At 35.2% G+C, this 23,899-nt stretch overlaps 1 protein-coding gene across 7 annotated transcripts in view; it reads left to right on the forward strand.

Moving 5' to 3' along the window:
- FAF1 (Fas associated factor 1) overlaps nt 1-23,899 on the forward strand; it is a 447,925-nt gene that overhangs the window by 201,322 nt on the left and 222,704 nt on the right. For all 7 annotated transcript variants that reach the window (XM_036255377.1, XM_036255373.1, XM_036255376.1 and 4 more), the window contains exon 8: nt 23,162-23,248. In XM_036255377.1, the coding sequence (XP_036111270.1) occupies nt 23,162-23,248 (87 nt within the window). The remainder of the gene's footprint in view (nt 1-23,161; nt 23,249-23,899) is intronic.

A 23,899-nucleotide genomic window follows, 5' to 3' on the forward strand; every position in this document is an offset into this window, starting at 1 on the left:
GACATATTATTTGCCTGGATTGTGAAAATTGTTTACTATTGTGCCTATTACTCTCTTTTTGCTTTAAGCTTCAGGAGGAGAATGGATGTGTCTTACTTGTCCATACTACTGTATCTAGTGCAGTGTTTTGTAGCAAGTTAAGATATAATTCAAAACCCATTTGATGCTTGATTCTATCCTCTAAATATTTACAGAGTAATAATAATTGCTGTCATCATGTCTTAATGTTGTTAGGAGCTAAAAACAAACAACCTCACCTCTATTCCACCTTGTTCACTAGAAGCTCCAATCAGGGCTGTTCTACATTCTTTAGACATACACCCCTGCAACTTCTTGTACCTTTGCTTGTTCACGCTCTCCTCTGCTCTGTTTTTATATTCCATGTCCATATATAGAAAGTTTTTAAGGTTCATGTTCAAAGGATAACATGTATCACAAGGATAACTCCCTAAGGAGATAAATCCATACATATTACAAATTATTTAGTAAGTGCTGGAACAGAAGTCTGTTGGAAGATTGCAGGGACAGGGATTAGCTTTACCTATGGGGTTGAAAAAAGCCTTCTTAGGAGGCAGCATTTGAGGTGGACCTTTAAAATGAATAAAAATTTTTCAAGTGGATAAAAGGGAAAAGGATGGAGGTGTTAAAGTAACTGCATTTTAAGGAAGCATCATTTATCTGATACACCTAAAAAATTGTTGTTGTTTTTTCTTTAATTTTTTTTCTTTATTGATTTTAGAGAGAGAGGGAGAAAGAGATGGAAACATCCATGAGAGAGAACATCGACTGGTCGCCTCGTGCGTGCCCCCCAACAGAGATCTGGCCCATAACCTGGGCATGTGTCCTGACCGGAAATTGAACTGGAGACCTCTTGGTGCATGGGTCGATGCTCAACCACTGAGCCACACTGGCTGGACTGTTTCTTTTTTCTTTTCTTTTATTCTCACCTGAGGACATTTTTCCATTTATTGTTCAGATAGAGTGGGGGAGAGAGAGAGAGAGAGAGACATCTCCGTGAAAGGTACACATCTAGTGGTTGCCACCTGCACGACCCAACCAAGGTTGGGGACAAACTGCAACTGAGGTACGTGCCCTTAGCGGAAACCGAACCCAGGTCTCTCCGGACCGCAGGCCGACACTCTAACCACTGAGCCAAACCGGCCAGGGCTGTTTCTTTTTTCTTTTAAGCCCTCTCAGGGTCTACCCAACATAGTGCTTAACATATGGGAAGTTTTAATGTTAGAATAATAAGTAAATACAAGTGATATAAGTCTAGTATAAACCAGTATAATCTGCTCTCAATGTCCATCTCTTGCTTCTACTTTTTTCCTGAACTATCTTGATTCTCAGTAAATATCTTCCCAAATGGTGGTGATACAGGGCTACTACATCAAGCTCTGAGTTTATTCTGCTAGTTTGGTAACTTTAGTGAAATCTGCCTCTCTCATAGTTAAAACAGAATTTTTGCTGCTGATTTAACTGGCTCAGCTTGGGTCACATATTTTCTTTAAACAAATAACTTGTTTAGTGAGAGAATAATAAGTTATTAATTTTAAGAAGTGGGGTGCAAATCATTTTGATTGCTTTAAGGTTTTAAATAGAGACATTACATAATCTACTTTATGTTTCTTTAACATACTATTTTTGTTGCTGTGTGTGAAATGGATTCCAGAAAGCAAAAGTTAAAGCACCTAGACTGGTGAGGTGGTTATTGTAATAGTTTAGCTGAGTGATGATGATGGTAGTCCTGCTTTGGTTATTAAAAGAAATGGATGGTGAGATTAAGGGGAAATTGAAAGATGGTTCCTAAATTTTGACTTCATAACTGAGTGAATGGTAGTGCCATTTATTGCAATAGGGAGGACTGGATGTAAGGATAGTTTAGTTTTGGCTATGTTACCTCTTTATTCACTGTTAAATGTCTGCGTAAAGAAGCAGGTACATCAGTTGGACAAGTCCTTAATGTCGTTTTTCTTATCTGTAAAGTAGAAATAATGCCATCTATTTAATAGGGATATTGGGAGATGTGTTAATGTATAAAGCATGTGGCATTTAATAGTTGAATGAATGAAGTTTATAATTAGAGCCTAATAACTATACCCTTTAAAAAGTTGGAACTGGCTTCCTTTCCCTCAATAGTTTTGTTGCCTCATTTAGCAGTTATAAAACAATGTACTGTGTGTTTATTATCATATTTGGTAGATAAAGAATGTACTGTGTGTTGATTATCATATTTGTTAGGTAAAGAATCCGGCATAAGAAAATGTATTTTTTTAAAGCAACTAATTTTCTTTGTCAGATTGTCCAGTTCTTGTCTTCTTCCTTGTGTTTTACTCATAAATTTGTGTATTTTGTGAAATCTGTAGGCTAGAGAAAAAAAGGATTCCCCATAGTACCCTGGTCAAACACTAATGAACTTACCCTTAGATGTAATGCTTGACATTACCTGACCCATGAGTTAAATAAAAATGACACTGTGGTTTCAGTAATGTACAGTTGCCTGGTTACTCATTCCCAGTACACTTGGCAAGAGGCTAATGCTACTTGGACTTAAGAGAATTTGGAGAAATGCCTAATGCAGTTTTCAGATTTTGTATTGTGAAGTATCTTAAAGAGTGGAGGTGGAAGAGGGGGCAGTCAAAGCTACATGGAGTAGGAGAAATTTTGCATGGATAGTGGCTAGATCAGATAGTCTTAAATTATCCACAATATACAAATAAATTTATAATTAAATAAACAAATTAATCCTTTTATGGTTTATATAGGTGGCCTAGATTTGCTTCACAATTTATATGTCTATGAAATAAAATGAAATTATCCCATATATTCAGATTGACATTGAAAAGTATAAAATGTTTCCATTATAGTATTAGTAATTTTTAAAATTACTTAAAAATACATGAACCCAGCCAGAAAGTCTTGGTTGAGTGTTGTGCTGTGCACTGAAGGGTTGACGGTTCAATTCCTGGTCAGGGCATGTATGGAAAGAAACCGATAGATGTTTTTCTCTCACATGGGTCCTCTCTCTCCCCCTCTCTTTCTCCCTCTCCCTCTTTCTCTCCTTCTCCTTCCTCTTTCTAAGCATGTCTTTTGGGTGAGAATTTTAAAAAGTACATGAATAATGTTTTTATTGTAAATGACTCAGGAACTCAGAAGTCTAAAAAATAAAATGACAGTCCTTTGTGAATTGTATGGATTTCTCTAGGATAGCTGCTTAGAACGACTGGGTTGATGGTTATATTCATTTTATTTTGATAGGTATCTGTAAGTTGCCCCCCTCAAAAAAGCTTTACCTACTTCCTCTCCCATCAGCAATATGTGAGCATGTGTGTTACATTGTATTCTTACCAACAATGGATTATGTCAGTATTTTTCGTTTCCTTGTTGAAAGGTGTGAATATTGTTTTAGTTTGTATTTCCTTAAGTGCTAGTGAAGTTAAGCATTTTTTCTCTGTGCATCCTAATGATTTTATAGTTTCCAAACCAATTTATTTGAGTGTTTATTGAATTAGAAAGTATTAGAGCCCAGGCTGATTTGGCTCAGCGGTTAGAGCATCAACCCGCAGACCAATGAGTCGTGGGTTCAATTCTGGTCAAGGGCATGTACCTCAGTTAAAATGTGTCCCTGGCACTGGTTGAGGTCGTGTGGGAGGCAGCCACTTGATGTGTCCTATCTTTTTTTTTTTTTAAATAAACAAAGCCACTTTATTTTTTTATTATCCTTACATGAGGACATTTTTGCATTTATCTTCAGATAGAGAAGGAGGAAGAGAGAGAGAGTAACATTGATGTGAGAGAGACACATTGAGTGTTGCCGCCCACACGACCCCACCAGGGCTGGGGACAAACTGCAACCAAGGTACATGACCTTAACGGGAACCAAACCCGGGACTCTCTGGTCCACAGGCCGACGCTCTAACCGCTGAGCCAAACCAACCAGGGCAATGTGTTCCTTTCATATCGATGTTTCTCTCTCTTCTCTCTCTCCCTCCCACTCTATCTGAACAAAAATGGAAAAATGTCTTCTAGTGAGGATAAAACAAAAAAAGAAAGTGATTAATGTGGATATAGTTATGAATGAACTGTAACAACAGTGAAATACTTGATTCACATTGTTAATTTTACTATATACAAAGTATATGTTGTAGTGTGCAATTTATTGTCCTTTTCATATTTATATCACAACTGGAATAAAAGAGAGGCAGAATCACACGGTAGTTAAAAGTATAGGCTCTTGAGCAAGACTGCCTGGATCAAAATACAGCTTCATTACTTCCTACTATGTAATCTTTGTTAAGTTATATATATTCTCTGTGCCTCATCTACAGATGAATAAAGAAAAATGTGATTTATACATACAATGTAATATTATTCAGCCTTAAAGAGGAAAGAAATCCTTCCATTTGTGACAACATGGATCAACCTGTAAGACATTATGCTGCCCTGGCCGGTTTGGCTCAGCGGTTAGAGCGTCGACCTGCGGTCCTGAGAGACCCGGTTCGGTTCCCGCTAAGGGCGCGTGCCTCGTTTGCAGTTTGTCCCCGGCCCTGGTCGGTCGTGTGGGTGGCGGCCACTCGATGTGTCCCTTTCACGTCGATGTTTCTCTCTCTCTCTCTGTTCCTCTCTCTCTCTCCCACTCTACCTGAACAAAAAAATGGGAAAATGTCCTCGGGTGAGGATAAAAAACAAAAAACAACAAAAAAAGACATTATGCTATCGGGGCGGGGCGGGGCGGGGCGGGGCGGGGGTGGGGAGGGGAGTGCCAATGGGGTAAAAAAGGTAAAATATCTGTAACAAAAAAATAAGTAAAAAATTTATAAAAAAAAAAAAAAAGACATTATGCTAAGTGAAATAGACACAGAAGCACAAGTACTGTACTACATAATATCACTTAAATGAGGAATCTAAAATAGTCAAATTCATAGAAGCAGAAAGTATGATGGTTGCCAGATGTTGGGAGAAGGAGGAAATAGGAATATATCAGTCTAAGAGTATAAAGTTTTGTAGTTATATAAGATGAATAAGACCTATTATAAAGATAGTATCTATAGTTAACAATACTGTATTGTACACTTAAATTTTGCTAAGAGGCTAGATTTTATGTTCAGTGCTTTTATACAAATTGATAGTAATAATGATAAATAAGGAGGGAAGGCAGAGAAAGCTTTTGGGGGTGATAGATATATGGCATAGATTATGAGGATGGTTTCACAGATATATACTTATCTCCAAATTATCAAGTTGTATACATTAAATATTTATAGGTGTGTGTGTGTGTTCGGTATTTCAATCATACCTCAATAAAGTGGCTAAAAAATTTTTTTAATGAAAATAGTTAATATCTGGCCCAGCTGGTGTGGCTCAGTGGCTGAGCATCGACCCATGCACCAAGAGGTCACTGGTTCAATTCCTGGTCAGGACACGTGCCCAGGTTGTGGGCCCAGTCCCCAGTGGGGGCATGCAAGAGGCGGCCAATCGATGTTCTCTCATTGATGGTTCTCTCTCATCAATGTTTCTCTCTCTCCCTCTCCCTTCCTCTCACTCTAAAATCAATAAAGAAAAAAAGTTAAAAAAGAAATAGTTAATATCTGTAAAGTGCCTAGAACAGTATATGGTCATAATTAAGTGTCATTTGAATGTCTGCTAAATAAATTAGTTAAATTAATAAATTTGATTGCATATTGAGTACATGTAATCTGTTTTTTTAAGATCTGTTTTCATGGATTTTTTTTTTTTAGAGAGGAAGAGCGGGAGAGGGAGAGAGATAGAAACATTGATGAGAGAGAGAGAGAGAGAGAGAGAGACATCTATGAGAGAGAAACATCAGTTGGCTGCCTCCTGCTCTCCCCTACTGGGGTTTAGGCTCACAATGCTGGCATTTGGTGCTGGGATGATACTTAACCAACTGAGCCACACTGGCCAGGCAATTATATGCAATGTTTAATCCACTACGATCTTAGTAATTTAAAAAGTTCACAATGCAAAGATGTACTACAGTTCAAGTGTTAATGTCTAAAAAATCACATCTTGAACATGTGCCATATAAGTATCTTCCAAGGTGATTATTCATGAAAAGACTATCTAAAATATTCTCTCTTTTTCTTAAATAAGTTAAATGAAAAGAGAATTAAGTTCATTTTTAAATGATCATAGGTTGACCTTCAGAAACTTTATTTGGAACAATGAGTGAAGTATGATATGGTAGGGAAAAAAGCCATATGTTTTTGAATTTGGAAAAAAATAGGGTTCAGATCTAGTTCTACCATATAATAAAGCCATTTCTGTACCCACAGGCTTGGTATGAGCATGAAATAGTTACATATTCGAAGTACTTAGGTCAGTGCCATGGCATTCAATAAATGGTAGTTGTAGCTGTTATAGTTGTTTCTTCTCTCTGCCCTCCTAAAATTATATCTTAAAAAAATTTTTTTTACTGTTAGATTTTAGAGGGAGAGAGATAGAAACATCAATGAGAAAGAACATCGATTGACTGTCTCCTGCATGCCCCCCACTGGGGATTTTGCCCACAACCAGGAATCGAACCGGTGACCTCTTGGTGCACGGGTTGATGCTCAACCACTGAGCCACACGGCCAAGATGTATTGATATCTGTATCATGATAATTACCCCATTGTACAATGAATTTTTGTTTCTGGGTGTAACCTTCACAGCGCTGTGACTTCCCTGAAGACAAGGATATTGTATCTATATTTGTATCTCTCCTGCAGAGGTAGCAACTGGCAACTGCAAGACTTTTCGTTTGGCTACCTGTTTTGGTTCCAGAGTGTCTTAAATTTAAAAGTTAGGAGCCTTCCCATTTAAAACAAAACAAAACAGTATTCCTGGTTTCTGGCTTCTCTCAAAGAATCAGAAAATTCTGGCAACACCAAACCCCAGATTTTCCATGGCAGGAATCGGCTTTTCTGGAGTAGCAGCTGCCTCCTTGGATGAGGCATACTATCTGGTTTGCCATAGTCCCCTACGCCCAAATATTACTTCCTTAAAACTAAGGCTGAATGCCATTTACTCATCACATTCACTCATTTATGTTTACCTACCTGGATTTGAGAAAGCTGCAGTAGGTGAATATCGAAGAGTCTGGAACTTAGCATGTCTTTGCCAGATATTTGTTGAATGGATAAATGAAAGAACCACACACATATACAAGTATAGGAGGTTTATCAGATTTACTTTAATATGTACACATCAATAAGGGTCCAGCTCTGCTTCAGCAGTTGCTATTCCCATCATCTGTATACATCGTGAAGGAATGGTAATGTTGGGATGTCAGAGAATGATGCTCTGAAACAACTGGCTTTCATTGGATATAATTGCCAGGCTGCCACAATTTTCAAAAACAGACACCTTCAAATTTATTTAGTATTCACATAATGCAGTGAAACATGACCCAAACTATGATCAAATGCCTTTGCCATTTATTTTGGAATGCATGACAATATCTATTTATTTGAGTAAAAACATACAAACAACACCCAACTTGTTTGAAGATAGGATATCTTTGATCAGAATCTCTGAAATATCCCTTTGAGTTAGCTGTTAATATAAGCTATATTAATTTGTACCTGACCATAATTTGGGATTTATGATTATTTAGTCTAATTGAACTAATACATGTCTCAAGTCTGTGAAAGAAGACTTAGCCAAGTAAGCAACCAGTGTGGGTAACATTTCTTTGGCAGTGATTGGGGTGGGGATTAATCATCTACTGAAAAAGAATGAACTTTTCTAGTTTTAGTTTTTACAGAAGTATCATAGTACAGTAAAAAAGAGTAAGTGCCTCAGAGTTCCGTAGATTTCCTTTTGAATCCTGCTTCTGCTACTTACATGGAGAGTTTGGACCCTCAGTTGCTATTTCTGTAAAGAAAGATGAAAGCTGCACTGAATTTAACAGTAAGAAATAGAGAACATATACATTTATGTAAAGTACCTGATAAAACCTTTGCATTTCATGTTTTCTCCAACTGGAACATTCTTTCTGAGGTTTTATACCTTCTCATTCAGGATTCAATCTATATGAAGTTGAGAGTGACTGGTAGGACTCTAATATTATCTTTCATAAAACTTATCTATCTCTTTCTTTTTTTTTTTTAGATTGAACTGTATAAAATTATGTGTGTTTTTTAAATTTTTATTTATTTTTTATTAATTTATTTTTGTTACAGATGTTTCTTCTTTTTCCCCCATTGACACCCTCCTCCCCATCCCCCAGAACTTATCTAATTCTGAAATTATCTTGTTTATATGTTCACTTACTGCTTTTCTGTGTCCTTCCCCTTGCCTCTCCACCATACACATACTATAAAATGAATGTGCCCTTGTGAAGTATTACTTGAACTCAAGCACTATGATACAAAGAGAGTCAATCTGATGACTTAGATGGCTACTAAGTGACTAATGAGTGGGTAGCATATACAGTGTGGATACTGGAGCCGAAGGGATGTCATATCGTAGGTGGGACAGAGTGGGACAGTGGGAGATTTCATCACACCACTCAAAACAGCATGCAATTTAAAATTTACAAATTGTTTCTTTCTGCAATTTTTCATTTAATGTTTCCAGACCACAGTTGACCATAGGTAACTGAAACTGTGGAAAGTGAAACCACGGGTAAGGGTGGATTAGTATACTACAAAATAGTACCTTCTTTATAGTAGGCACTCACTGTGTGTAAATATATATGTTGACTCACTGTACAGCTGCATGAATGAATGCTCATGTATTATTAACACTTAGTGAATGTGCTTGTTAAATTTAGAATAGGTTTATCTGTTGCTTATCAGTCCAGTGAGAAATTCTCCTGGCACTTTGTAGCAGTGCATTATATATTTTCTTTAAAAAATTTTAATGTCAACTTAATTTTAAAAAATAATAAAGTGATGATCTGCTTTTTGCAAGGATGCAGTTGAGTTTTATATTTAATTCTTAAACCTGGTCCCATCTGCATTTTTTTCATTCATTTCTTCAGTCATTTTTACTTATTATTTTTAAATCCTCACCTGAGGATGTGTTCATTGATCTTAGAGAAAGAGTGAGAGGGAGGGAGGGAGAGAGAGAGGGAGAGAGAGAGACAGATATTGATGTGAGAGAGAAACATCAATCTGCTGCCTCCCATATGTGCCCTGACTGGGGATCCAACCTGCAACCCAGGCATGTACCCTGATCAGGAATCGAACTCACAACCTTTTTTTTTTTTTTTTTTTTTTGGTGCACGGGATGATGCTCCAACTAACTGAGTCACCCAGTCAGGGTTTTACTTACCTTTAAAAAAATTTGTATCCTATAGTTCTGGCTGGTTTGGCTCAGAGGTTAGAGCTTTGGCCCGCAGACCAAAGAGTTACCGTTCAATTCCGGTCAAGGGCACAAACCTCAGTTGTGGTTCTTCCCCGGCCCTAGGCAGTGTCATGCAGGGGCGGGGGCCAGCTAGTCGATGTGCCCCTCTCATGTTGATGTTTCTTCCTCTCTCCCTCTCTCTTCCTCCCTCCCACTCTATCTGAAGATATATAGAAAAGTATCCTCGGGTGAGGACTTAGAAAAAAAGTATCCTATATAGCAAGTATATTTATATTGTAAATAACTATTCACATATTTTATCCCCAACTAGATTGATTTCCTTAAGGGAGTGTAGAGGTCTTTCTTTGCTGTAGTGTAATCATTCGAGTGATAGATGCTCAATAAGAACTTATTGAATCAGTAAGGAACTGAGTTTGAGACTGGTAGTGGTTATAGCATTCATTAAACCTGTCTCTGTCCAGCTCTGCTCCTTTGAATGCTTTAGGGATCTTGGCCCAAAAAGAAGGAATTAATTTTGAATTATTACACTCCTAGAAAAAAACAACGGCCAGGTATACAGGTAACATGATTTATTGTGGTAACATCTAAGTCTTTATGATTGTTCCCAGGTAACAATAATATTTTGTGACTAAATGAATGAATTGATGAATATTAGACCTGCATAAGGTGGCAGCTATGTTAGTCAAAATTAAATTTTTAATTAAATAATATTTTACTTTCTGGCCGGTGTGGCTCAGTGGTTGAGTGTTGACCCATGCACTAAGTGGTCGCTGGTTCGATTCCCGGTCAGGACATATGCCCAGGTTGTGGGCCTGATCCCCAATGGGGGACATGCAGGAGGCGGCCATTCAATGTTCTTTCTCATTGATGTTTCTGTCTTTCTCTCCCTCTCACTTCCTCTCTCCCTCAAATCAATAAAGGGAAAAAATTTTTTTAAAGAATATTTTACTATCTTCGATATTTAATAATTATAATGTAGTCTATTATTAATTTATTTTTCCCCAGGAGGGTATCTTTTATGTGTATTCTATAATTATTCCTTCAATTTTGGGATACTAAAACATATAGTTCCTAATGGTACTTATCAGGCTACTTTAAAATAACATCATTAAAAGCAATGAAGGTATAAGTGTGAAAAATTAATTTAGCACAGTATTTCTACCTTTTTGTCTCAAGGACTATAAAGAAATAAAAATGAGAGGAAGCATGTTTATCAGGGGTATATTTTTATGTTCTCTGCATCCTCTTCTTCTTTAAGTAATCTTAATTCACTCTCCAGTAGGGTGGTTACTAGCCACATGTGGCAATTTAAATTAAAATTAAATAGTTAAAAATTATGTTCTTTAGTCATACTAGCTATGTTTTAGGCACTCAGTAACCACATAGTGCTAGTGGCTATCCTATTGGAGAACACAAATATATAACATTACTGTCATCACAGAGAGTTCTGTTAGTGCTGGTAGGGCATCATATAAACAATTCTGTACCCTTTATTTTGACGATTTGTGCATTAGAATTTTTTGTTTATAATTTGAAAATGAAGTTAATATAGCCTAAAAATACTACCTTGCTACCTTCTTGAAATCTTTTTTCCCCCAAATGAGTGTTTTATACTATATATTTTCATTATGGTTGTTGTTTTTGTGTGTGTGGTTTTTCAGTTTAACATAGTCAACACTTGACATTTCCTTATTATTTAAAACTCTAAACTCTGTGATGAATACAGTTGAAGTAATCCTCTAGGTATTATTCACCTTTAGACAACACAGTGGATGACAGTGTCTCCATGAGCCTCTTACCATATACAATGAAAAAAAAAATACTTATTAAATGGTGATTTTTCTTCCTTTATCTTATTAAGTAAATTATATGGTCCTTTTTTATGGAAGCCTCCATAGTTAGAGATGTAAAACAGCAATTTCTTGGTTCTATAGCATGACATAGTTCAGAGCTGAGATTAGAGAAACCCCGTAGAGTTGTTAATACTTGAGGGCATCCCCAACTAGAAAAGTATGTGAATTTAGGCATGGGAGGAAGGAAGGATCTGCTTTAAATTTAGTGTAGGGTCACTGAATCTTAATGATAGATTAAACAAGGGAGGTAGAATAATGAATAGGGGTATGCAGTGTGTAGCACTAATACCAGAAGTCCATGGTTTGTGGAGGTTTTTTAATGTCCTTTCCCATATGGTTTTGAATAGAGTAGGTTATGGCAAGGATGAGCTCAGGAATAGCTTTGTTAATGAATAAGTAGGAGTAAAAATTTTTAACAGGAGACAGACTTAAGGGAGTTTATTTAGAATGCCTGCTTATTTAATGCATCATGTGATTTAAATTTTTTCTGATCTTAATAATACATTAAGTGGAGATGCTAAGGTATTCTTGTTACTTTCTTTATAAAACAGCTGTGTTTACATTTCAGAGCCAGCCCTACCGGTGGGATCCTTGGGGTTTTAACTGCCTTAATTAAAAGCCAGCTTTATGGAGCTTCTGAGTATTGGCAACATCAGTCTTTAGATAGGGTTTGGTATGCAGTACTGGGCTTTCATTCATACTGTCAGTTCACTTTGATAGACTTTAATAGAATTGTCATTTGGAATCAGTTTCCAACTCTACTCCTTCACCTAAAATTAACTAGATAAGTAATTTTGATGTCTATTCTCTTATTATAACTTTGTTCTTAGCCCAGGCAGGTACTTTCCTTAGGATATCCTCCCTGCTCTCCCACCCACGTCTCTCAGATAGTAATTCTGAAAGCTGATCTTGGAAAGCAGTAAGTTTGAATCAAAAAACCTGACCAGACATACTTCTAAATATCTCTTATGGTTGTTCTTTAGGGGAGATTACTTAGTATTTCCAAAAGGAGAGATTAAATAGATCGTCTCTGCTGCCTTGGTTAAAGAGTAAAGGAAAATGTAACTCCTGACTCCAGGGCCACAAATGCAAACACTGGCCTAGTTGTTCCTAAACTTTCTCCTTGACATGGGTGACTTGAATGGTTTATTTTCCCTTGACGAGCCCCCCTCCACTGCCACTATAGTATTCATGGCAGACCTCAACACTAAGTCCCTTTGTTGTCTTTGTTTTTTTGCATTTTTTTTTTGTTGTTGTTGTTAACGAGGAAAGAAAATTATAAGAGACCTGATTATAGACTAAGGTTCCATTGCTAATGGTTCCCACCACTTTTTTTTTTTTTTTTTTATCCTCACCCGAGGACATTTTTCCATTTTTTACTCAGATAAAGCGGGAAGGAGAGAGAGGAAGAGAGAGAAGCATCGATGTGAAAGGTACACATCGAGCGGCCGCCACCCACACGACCCAACCAGGGCCGGGGACAAACTGCAGCCAAGGTACATGCCCTTAGCGGGAACCGAACCCGGGTCTCTGTGGACCGCAGGCTGACGCTCTAACCGCTGAGCCAAACCGGCCAGGGCTCCCACCACTTTTCTTAGCATCTCAGAGAAAGGCAAAAGGCCTGGATGGGCAACAGAAAGCAGCAGAGCAAACATAAACATCATGTCTGAGTATCAGTGTGGTGCTACCAGAGTGGGAAGGGATACATTCTTCATCTAAATATAAAGATGGGTCTTTGTCCAAATCAGTAAGATTGTCAGCATTTTTTAAAAATCTGAAGTTTGTTATAGAAGCAATGGTTTTTTTTTTTTTTTTTTATCCTCACCCGAGGACATTTTTTGTTCAGATAGAGTGGGAGGGAGAGAGAGGAAGAGAGAGAGAGAGAAACATCGACGTGAAGGGACACATCGAGTGGCTGCCACCCGCACGACCAACCAGGGCCAGGGACAAACTGCAACCGAGGTATGTGCCCTTAGCGGGAACCGAACCCGGGTCTCTCGGGACCGCAGGCCGACGCTCTAACCGCTGAGCCAAACCGGCCAGGGCAAGAAGCAATGGTTTTTAAGAAGAAAAAGTTTTAGAAGAAGAAATAGATTAAGAATTTTAAAAACCTACATTACCATCCTGGCTTAGGTATTAACTAACTGAATAACATTTGTGCAAGTAGTTTAATTTGTGTGTTTGCATGTGTATGTAAAATTTTAAAGAAAATGCAATTCTATTAAAAAAATGGCAGAGTATGGCATTGCCTCACATCTATTTTACAGATGCAATTTTATTTTAGAACTTACAGAGACTACAAATTAGACAAATATTTGATTCAGAGTTTCACTTATCTGAATCAAAAGTGTAGAACAAGGGTTGGCAGAAAACTGGAGTAACAAGATGGGGCATAATTTATTTACTATATATTGGCAAAGCAGCAGGAGCAGGTCTGTAGTGTGAATGTCTTCGCATTTTATTTCATACAAAACCCTTATATTAGTCAGGAGTGGAGACCCAGAAGGCACTGGGCAAAAGTTGATAACAGGAAGAGCCTTTGCTAACCCTCACATGATAAAGTTTGTTGTTAACTGTTCTAATTGTTTTCCTTTTACCATGATGTATATTCCTTGCATTCTTTTTAATTTTGCTATTCCTTTTCAAGCTGTGTGTGACATCAGGGACTGCCCTCTTACTGTGAAGGCAGCATACAATTGTTGAAACAGTAACAAGTTGCTATTTAATCTGGCAGTTGTCCTTCCTCTGCAGCACTTAAAAGTACAAAATTGACAGCCTGTAACTGTTCTTCATTGCCTATTGTAGCACAACAGGTGTGAAAAGACTCACTTGATCTCATGACAGAGGTTTCACTCATTGTTGGTCACTCTTACATGTTATACTGAATGCCCGCTATTCAGAATAAGTGTAAACGGTCTCATAAAAGTCTTACACATTATAATTATAAAAGTGTCAGATGGAAAAGAATGTTAAAGATAATTATTGCAACCCTTTATTTTACAGAAGAGGAAATCCAGTGTAAAAGAAGATATGTCATAGTCGTGGAAGAATATAGACTCACAGAACTATTATTAAATCTAATCTCACTATTTATGAACATGAGTAACCTTTGGCAAATTATTTGTCGTCTCTTAGCCTCAGTTTCCTCATTTGTAAAATGAAGATAATGATACATGTGAAAGGTATTTTGAGGATGATATGTTAACATAAAACCTAGTTTTGTGTGTGTGTTTTTAGCCTTACCTGAAGATACGTTACTGATTTTTAGAGAGAGAGAGAGAGAAACATCAATGTGAAAAAGAAACATTGATCGGTTGCCCCCTGTATGCGCCCCTACCGGGGATCAAACCTGCAACCTAGGTATGTGCCCTGAATGGGGAATCAAACCTGCAACCTTTTGGTGTATGGGACGATGCTCCAACTAACTGAGCCACTGGGCCAGGGCAAAACTAAAATTTAAAAAACTTTTCTTATTACAGAAGTAATAGAAACTTTGAAAAGATAGATATACAGAAAATAAAAAATGAGTCATAATCCCATGATACTGGGGGAACAAATTTTAACATTTGTTATGTATCTTTTTTCTGTGCATACATATAGTATACATACATGTGTACATATAATATATATGTATGTAACTTAATAAGCAGAAAAATTCATAATTTTGTAACCTGGTTTTCTTTAATCATTAACATCTCTTAATGTTATTAAATACATCGGGTCAGCAAGCTTTTTCTATAAAGGCTACATAATATATATTTGAAGCTTTACAGGCCATACAGTTTCTGTTGAATCTACTCAACTATACCCTCATGATAGTGCAAAAGCAGCCACAGATAGTATATAAACAAATGGAAGTAATGGTGTTCCAATACAACTTTATTTACGAAAACAGACAGCAGACTGGATTTGGTCGCTGGGCTATTCTTTGTTGACCTTGGGTCTACATCATTTTAATGGCTGCATGGTATTTCATTTATTTATTTAGCTATTGTATTATTGGATATTAAGATTGTATCAACTTTGCATGTATATGATGATAAACAAGGCTGCAATGACTATCCTTGTAGTTAAATATTTGGTTTACATGTATGATTATGTCTTTAAGATTAACTTGCACACTACTTCTGATGTATCAAATTGATTAGCTACTAAAATTCAGGCTTAAAAATCAAAACATTTCTGGTGTAAAAGTATTTCTTGGTTTATGTGACCAATCTTTGAAGTAGTACATAAAATTGACTTTATAAAATGGTGTTAGGTTAAAGTAAAACTTCTAAATATGTTCTTTTAATTGTTATAGTTATTTCTAGGGTTGACCTTTGACTTAGTTGGTATTTTTCTTTGTGTAAGGAATTTAAAATTGATTAATTTACATGATTTTTAAAAAGGGAACATTTAAGAGCATTTATTGAGTGACTGATGTTTTATTCATTGCAGGCAATAAAAAAACATTAAATAGTTGTAAAAACTTTGCTCTCTCACTGTTTACATAAAGTATAGAGAGGAAATATTTCTCTCTAGGACAAGGTCTTGACTGATATGAAGTTAACCTCTTATTGTTTTTCCTTTGGGTCTTGTTTTAGCTAGTCTATGAGAGAGACCCCGCCCCCCCCCCCCCCCAAATCAAACATAGTTTCTCTGGTGTTTAGGAGCATTTCTTCAGTTCAGCAGATGTGTACTGATGTCTTCCAAGTTTATTTAGTATGACCAATAAGTTATTTATTGTGGATTTGCTGTATTACTGCAATGTCCAAATAAATATTCTAGCCAGAAAATAATCATACTTAAGCTTAAACCAGAAAAACTGAATATTAATATAGAGTTTTAATGATAAAGATTATTATTTATCAATTATTTCAGTGCTATATAATCTGTAGAGAAGAGGTAGTACCTCCTCTCAATTTCTTAGACTAAAATTGATTACTGTATCATACAAAAAATTACAGCATTTCTAGATATTTTGTAACAAATCATTATGTTGGTTTTTTTTTAATGTTTTTTTTTATTCTCACCCGAGAACATTTTTCCATTTTTTGTTCAGACAGAGTGGGAGGGAGAGAGAGGAAGAGAGAGAGAAAGAGAAACATTGACGTGAAAGGGACACATCGAGTGGCTGCCACCCGCACAACCGACCAGGGCCGGGGACAAACTGCAACTGAGGTATATGCCCTTAGTGGGACCCGAACCCAGGTCTCTCTGGACCACAGGCCGATGCTTTAACCGCTGAGCCAAACTGGCAAGGGCCATTATTTATTATTAATCATATTTATTCTCAAAAAAGAACTTGCCATGTTAGGCCAGAGTTCAGAGAACTTTAGAACCAGTAAACTATAGAGGTATGGCTATCTGGGAGATACATCCAAAAACAATACTGATTTTATTAAAAAAGAAAAAAATGTTTTTATTGATTTTTTTTTTTTTTTTTAGAGAGGAAGGGAGAGAAAAATAGAAACATCGATGTAGAGAGAAACATCGATCGGCTGCCTCCTGCATGACCCCCACTGGGGTTCGAGCCTGCAACCCTGGCATGTACCAGGAATCAAACCTGGACCTCCCAGTCCATGGAGTAGCACTCAATCTACTGAGCCACACTAGCCAGGCCAGAAACAAGGATTCTTAAACTTTGGCTTTGTAAGAATTACCTAGGGGGCTTGTTAAAACACAGATTGCTGGGCCTCAGAGTTTCTAATACACTAGGTCTGAAGTGGGTCCCCCTAAATTTTCATATCTAGTGGTTTCTAATTGATACTAGTATTGCTTGTCCAAGCACTATATTTTGAGAATCACTTTTGTAGAAGAATACTTGTTACATTATTTTGTTATTTTTTTATGATTTTAACTTCTGCAACCTCACAATTTCTCCAACCCTTTTGTCCTTAAAATTTAGCATTTTTTTCTATTTGTAAAATATACTCAATCTTACATATGTATAAATATTGTCTAAGCACTTTAGAAATTCTTTTTTTTAAATCCAGGCTTAGCCTTAACTAAAGATATGAATTGATTTTAATAAATTTATGATCATTAGTTCACTTTAGAATGATCTGACTTTGCAATTTTTACATCATTTTCACCCACATCAAACTTTTAGGAGAGTGATTATGAATATAACTATTTCTAATGAAAGTTAAATCTTACTCTTGGTAGTTTTTCAGGATGGCTAAAATCTATTTCCAACTAGATACATTCAAACTAGTGTCCATGTTTGATTGGCTTTATTGTAATCATTTCAAATATCTTAAGATGCCAATTGTCAAATTCTTTACAGACAGGTAAGAAGTATTTTATAAGTATTTAAGTATAGTATACAAGGCAAAACTTACAGTTGTTGAATGAAGAATTCCATTAGAGCCATGGATGTTTTAAAAGAGTAGAATACACTAAGTTCAAAGCCTTATTGAAAGCAACTTCAATTTTATAGTTTTTTCAAACAACATCTTTACTGCTTTCTGGAAAAATTGTATTTGAGAAAAAGAAATGTCTCAAGTTACTGTTTTTATGAGGAGAGAATTGCTGAGTCTTTTAAATGGCTAATGAGAAGAAGTAATAGTTAAACACTTGGAGCATTGATTTCTGATTTGAATTCTCCAACACTGGCCAGCCCTGAGGGAAGGGGGAAAAAGCTTGCTAATTAACATTTGATTACTGATGCCACCTTCTCATTCTCTTTGCACCATCCGGTTTCAAGTGTTTTGTTCAGGGAGGATTTTTAGGAGGGTTTTAACTTGCATCTTAGTGAAACAAATCCGTGTGCAATTGCAATGAGTATACAATTTGTTAAAAAAAAAAGAAGAAGAAGAAGAAGAAGAAAAAGAGAAAAACCTTAGATATGAAGTATGTGTTCAAAACCCAGTCTGGATCAGAAGTGATTGGTTTCTTAACTATAAGCCTTTCAGAGCACCAGTGATTGCTAGGAAACTGGAACTAAGCCTACTCTGTATGCCTTATTTTGATTTACACACACACACACACACACACACACACACACACACGGTTTAGTGCAGGCAAATTCTTGCCGAGAGCATCATTTGATAGTGTGAAAGAAGTATGTGGAGTTCACAGTTTGATATATTTAAAATTTGGGTAAATTCAGGTTCTAATCTGACCAAAAGTGTTTTTCTTCTAAGATTGGTAAGAGAATGAGATAGATGTCTGTAGTTTCAGGGTACTTTTTGTAAGGGTTATAATTTGCCATAGTATTCTTCATTCAGAAAATCTAGAAACTAGTGTGCCAACAAAATGATAGCTGTTATAAGCCCATGGCAGTGAAATATTTTCTATTTTTTTGCTATATTAAAATGTTTGATACATGAACAAGCAGTATCAGCTTTCAAACTTTTAAAGATATTGAAATAAATTAATAGAACTTTACAACTACATCACTTACCTACTAGTGTTCTGTCAAACAATAGTCTCACTGACAACATTTGGTTGATGAAATAGTTATTTGGGAAACCAGTGTGATAGGCTTTATTATCAAATAAGATCTCATAAGGGGAAAATATTAAAAGCAAAAACTAAGAAGTTTCTTTATCCAAGAAAAAATTTCATCTTAAATGCTTATTATATCTATGTTACTTATCTGAAGTTATTTGCAATATTCCTTATTGATGTATTGTACTTACGAACTCTTTACTATTTTTCCTTCATTTTCTAGCCTTAGTGGTCTAAACGTTCCCTTATTACTTGCTTGTCTTAGATATATTTAGTTCTTCTTTTCCTGTACCTAGGATTAACTCTAATATTTTCATAAAATCATATGAGTTTAGAGCTTTGAAAACAAGAAGTGACCTGGTTTTATTATTTTTTAATATTGAGTAAATTAAGTCTCAGATTCTACCAACTTGCCCACAGTCATAACTGGACAAATTTAGGACGAGAAATCTTGTTCTTTGCCTCTCATGCTACAACACCTCAAACTTTGTGACTTTTCTTTCTGTTATTAGAAATTGTTTTCACTTGGATAAATATTTGACACACATTTAGCTTACAAGCAATGATTTTATTATAGCTGACAAAGTTAGCAATTAAGTTTTATATTTTTCGGTTGAGTAGCTACAAATAACTCATAGGAGACTAATTCTGAGCCTCAAAACTTAGTTTAGCAGAGTAACTTCCTAAGACTTCTTTGTGAGAAATTCTGATAAAATTTAAAAAGTAAAAATTGCTTGAAATTTTATGGAAGTCAAAACTTTGCATGAGAAGAATATTTCATATGATTTTATATTGAGCAGGTCATAATAAAATGATCTTTTCCCAGTGCTGAGTTCATCAATAAAAGTTTCGTGAGGAACTATGAAGTTTGATATGGAGATCATTGCTTAGTTTCTTACATTACTTATAGTATTTAATAGAAGTTTATTAACAATGAAAAGCAAATAATAAACAAATCAGTCCTGTATTAGTACTGTACCATTTCGGTTTAATCTGATACAAAACTTTTCTTAGTCACAACTGTCTTATCTGAAGCAACAGGGAAGAAATGAAATTCTTTTTTTTGGCAAATGTAGAAAAGAAACTCTGGAAAAAATCTATTGTCAATCTAGAACATGATCTAAATACAGTATAGTTTGTAACATAATTTTGATGTTCAGCTGGTATTCAAAGCATTCATTAAATTTCTTCAGAACTAATTGAAACATTTGCATAATTTAACATCCTGAAATCTCATAGAGTTAGAGCTTAATGCATAACAAGAATTGAAAAGATTATGAAGGTTCAGCATTATCTTGAATCAATGTTGATCAAAGAAAATGTGTATGACAAAAAGGCCCTTAGGAAATGTTACCTGTGAAGTGCCACTTGTCCTTAACTGGAATTTAACACAGATCTCTAAATATGAAATTCCATCAGAAGTAGAACAATAATGGCAGCTGGGCATGCCAGCTACAGTAACCCAGCCTGTGTGTATGTTCTGCCTCTCTCAAGTGCTCTTAAATCAATCAGTGATCTCTCAATTTCCCGCTCTTTCCTCCCCCTCCTACTCTTCTTTTCCCCCCTTTTTTAGTCCTTCTTCTCTCCCTCCCCCTCCTTCTTTCTCTCCCTCCTCTGTTCCTTCATCCTTATTCCCTCTCTCAGAGAACTGTCCTTCCTTTGATCCATGATGATCTTAAATTACTCTGTATCATTTTATATATAGCTGTATTTTGTCTCTCAGATTTTCTAGGATATTAATATTTTTTAAAAGTGTCATTTGTACTTTTGCTTTGTGCACATTTTGAATTTTTTCCTTCCCTACAGAATTATGACTTAAAATTTTAATTAAAGAAAACCATCAGTAAAGATAATGGACTTTTTATATCTTCATTAATAAAACCTTTGCCCACTTTGTACTTTTGCTACCTTATTACATGTGTTTCTTCAATATAATGTCTTAAAATCTACCTATGGTTATGGCACTGATAAACATGGAATTATTTTTGAAAGACTAATTTGTTTTTAAATTGTTATTTAGTTATTGTGTTTTAACACAAAATTCTTTTGGCTTAATCTCAGAATCTGTGAATTTATCTTTTCCATTGGGACAATCAATCACTAGCCTAATATGTTTTACTTGTACCCTCTCAGCCAAGTTCTGTCTGCATTAACCAGTTTATTCTATGACAACTTGCTTAACAGATGTCATTCTGAAGAGAACAATGAAGCCAAATACTTGTGCAATGGCTAACATTACTCTAACTTTGATCACTTTTGTTCAGCACATCAGTCTGGCATTATGCTTTATACCAACATAACACTATAGCCAGAACATGCTTTTCAGGCATACAAAAGCAAAGGAATGGTATTCAATTCAGTGCATTTACAAATAAGTTAATGAAAGAAGAAAAATACTGTTTATTTCATAATGCCATTTTGTTGTGTTTTGGACTTAAGGTGGAATTTCAAGAATCCACTTCCAAAGTTATTTGTTTGTATACTCAACTCATAGTATTTGTGAATACTATCCAATACCTGGGTAACCTAGCTGGAACCTTTCCAACAGATACAATATTTGTCCTGCTTATTTTTCCCCCCTAAAAAGCTGATAAAGCTTGATGTATCTAGACAGCATAATTGAAAACTAACTTTAAGAAAGGAATTTTTTTGATCCTAAAGTCTTCTCATACTCCCCTCTTTTTTCCCTTTTTTAAAAAAAATCAATATAATGCTTTGTGTTTATGGACCACCTTTCTCCTTAAAAACACTAATGTTTAAACATGACAAAATAGTCATAGCTAGTGGAAGTGGTCAGAGGTTGAGTTTGTTTAAATTGTTGTGTTGATAATGACTAATGAAAATTTCCATACTTTATGTGATTGACCATAAACAAAATACTGCATGGTAGACTGACCATTGCTAAGAACCTCTGAAGAAAAGCTGTTTGTTTCAATTGAGTGGGGATCAAGCCATGCCTCCAAGCTCCTCAGTTCTCATTTACTAAGTCTTTTTTCACAGGTGTACATTAGAGATAAAAAATAGATTGAGTTCCACGTTGTGTTTTTGTTTTTTCCTTTCCCCGGTGAATATATATCTCTATTTCACTGGAAAGGTAACTTAGATGTGTTTATGTATAATAAACAGAAATGTGATACAAAATGCTGTAATTTGACATTTAAAAACATGAATGAATACTGCCTGTTTTCTATAGTTAAGTCTTATTATAGAATATACAGGGTGGGGCAAAAAGAGGTTTATAGTTGTGAGTATGCAAAACACAGAGTTTATTCTTGTATGATTAATTATTACATTATTTTTCTTATGAACAACTGCAAACCTAATCTTAGCCCCATCCTGTATCATGTGCAACATTCAATATTAGCTTCATTTGTTTTAGTAGTGTAATCCCATAACTAACCTGGAGTTAAAATAGATAATCTCTCCATTTTTAACAATTTGATAATTTATTTTATTTGTAAATTTGGAACAAAATAGAATTTTTGTAGCCTATTTAAAACTGAAGAAAGATAGGATACTTCTTAATTATTGGATAACATAGAGTTTAACCTTCCAACACTTTTTTTCTGATAAATTACCTCTTCTCCTTCTAAAATGAAAGGTGTAATACTGCATGTTGAAAACCAGTTTTTCATCTTTAACAGTATTAAAACTAAAAAGTATCATTACTATATTTTCTTTTCAGGAAGGGCCTAAAGAGTATATTAGTAGATAGTTCTTAGTTAATAAATATTGTGTCGAAATAGTTTTAATTTGGGATGATTTCAAAGAAGTAACCTGTGCTGCTTTATTAAGTTTTTATATCTTTGAAGCTTACATCAAATAATAAAGACAATTTTAGGTTTTTCCTCCCACCTGCTCCTCCCCTTCCAAAAAAAAAATCATACTTCTCTCTCCCATGTAGAAACTTGAAAATATATCTTTTGTTTGAATTATTTTATATCTTGGGTCATTTAAAAATGATAAAGATTATTAGAAGTTATAATTATAGTCTGTTCTAGGTGTACTATGTACCTGAAGTTTCTTAACTGAAAAGTACCCAGAAACCATCCAGGAATATATAAAAACAATCTACAGCGGGGGTTGTTTTTCTTTTTCAATCATAGTTTATATTCAATATTATTTTGTATTAGTTTCAGATGTGCAGCATAGTGGTTAGACAATCATACTTTAGAAAGTGATCACCCTAATAAGTTCAGTACCCATCCGACACCATAGTTAATTATTACAATATTATTGGCTATATTCCCTATGCTGTGTTTTACATTCCCATGATTATGTTGTAAATATCAATTTGTTCTTCTTAATCCCTTCACCTTTTTCACTCATTTGCCGCCCCCCTACCTGCAGCAACCATCAGTCTGTTCTTTGCAAATTTCTTTGGTTTAGGGTTTTTTTAATAAAATTTTTCTGACTTGTGTTTTCTCAGTTTCAAATTCTTGTTTTGAAATTAGAAGAAAACAGAGGAAATACAATGTATATTACATAAATTGACTGACAGCTATCCTAAGTCATATGGAAACCTTATTTTTAATTGCACTGTCTCTTTCTTTTTACAGGTAAAAAGAAATGTGTATGACCTTACAAGTATCCCTGTTCGCCACCAGTTATGGGAGGGCTGGCCAACTTCTGCCACAGATGACTCAGTAAGTGACAGTTGACGTATCAGTTTTATATCCTTTTTTCTCTTTTGCTCCTTTCAGTCTAATTGGCTGTGATAATAGCAGAATCAAATGCTTTAAATATTCCATTGAAAAAAGTTAATAAATAATGTAAAAATAAGAATTGTAATCATTTGAGTTCACTTGCAGAGCAGATATCAAGCCAAGTATATCAACTTTTCTGCTGTTAATATTATAGTATCAATATCAGGAACTTAATGCTGCTTGATTTGACTTAAATTTTTCCTTGATCAAAAGAATATATTCAACTATTACTGATGAAATATCCCATGCAGAAAAATTTTTCCCTAAATTACAGATATCGCAAAGTCAACCTAATTGTTACATATTTAATTTTCAAACTACATTTTCTATAGTAGACTGGTACTTTAAAAGTAGTTAATTTTTACAATTAATGTTAATAGCACCTTATTCTTAAATATACCCATAATTTTAACTACAATAAAAACTGGAAGAAAAGATTTAATCTGTCATTTTTACCTATTATTAGATCTACTTAGAATGATTTTCCTGCTCTAAATTTTGAAACCATTTCCTATCTCTGCCCTATTTCTAAGTGACTATTCTTTTCCAAGAGAGTACGTTTTATCATCTAAGGCCAACTGAGATTATTTT

The sequence above is a fragment of the Molossus molossus genome, unplaced genomic scaffold (assembly GCF_014108415.1).
Source record: "Molossus molossus isolate mMolMol1 unplaced genomic scaffold, mMolMol1.p scaffold_m16_p_12, whole genome shotgun sequence".
NCBI lineage: Eukaryota > Metazoa > Chordata > Mammalia > Chiroptera > Molossidae > Molossus > Molossus molossus.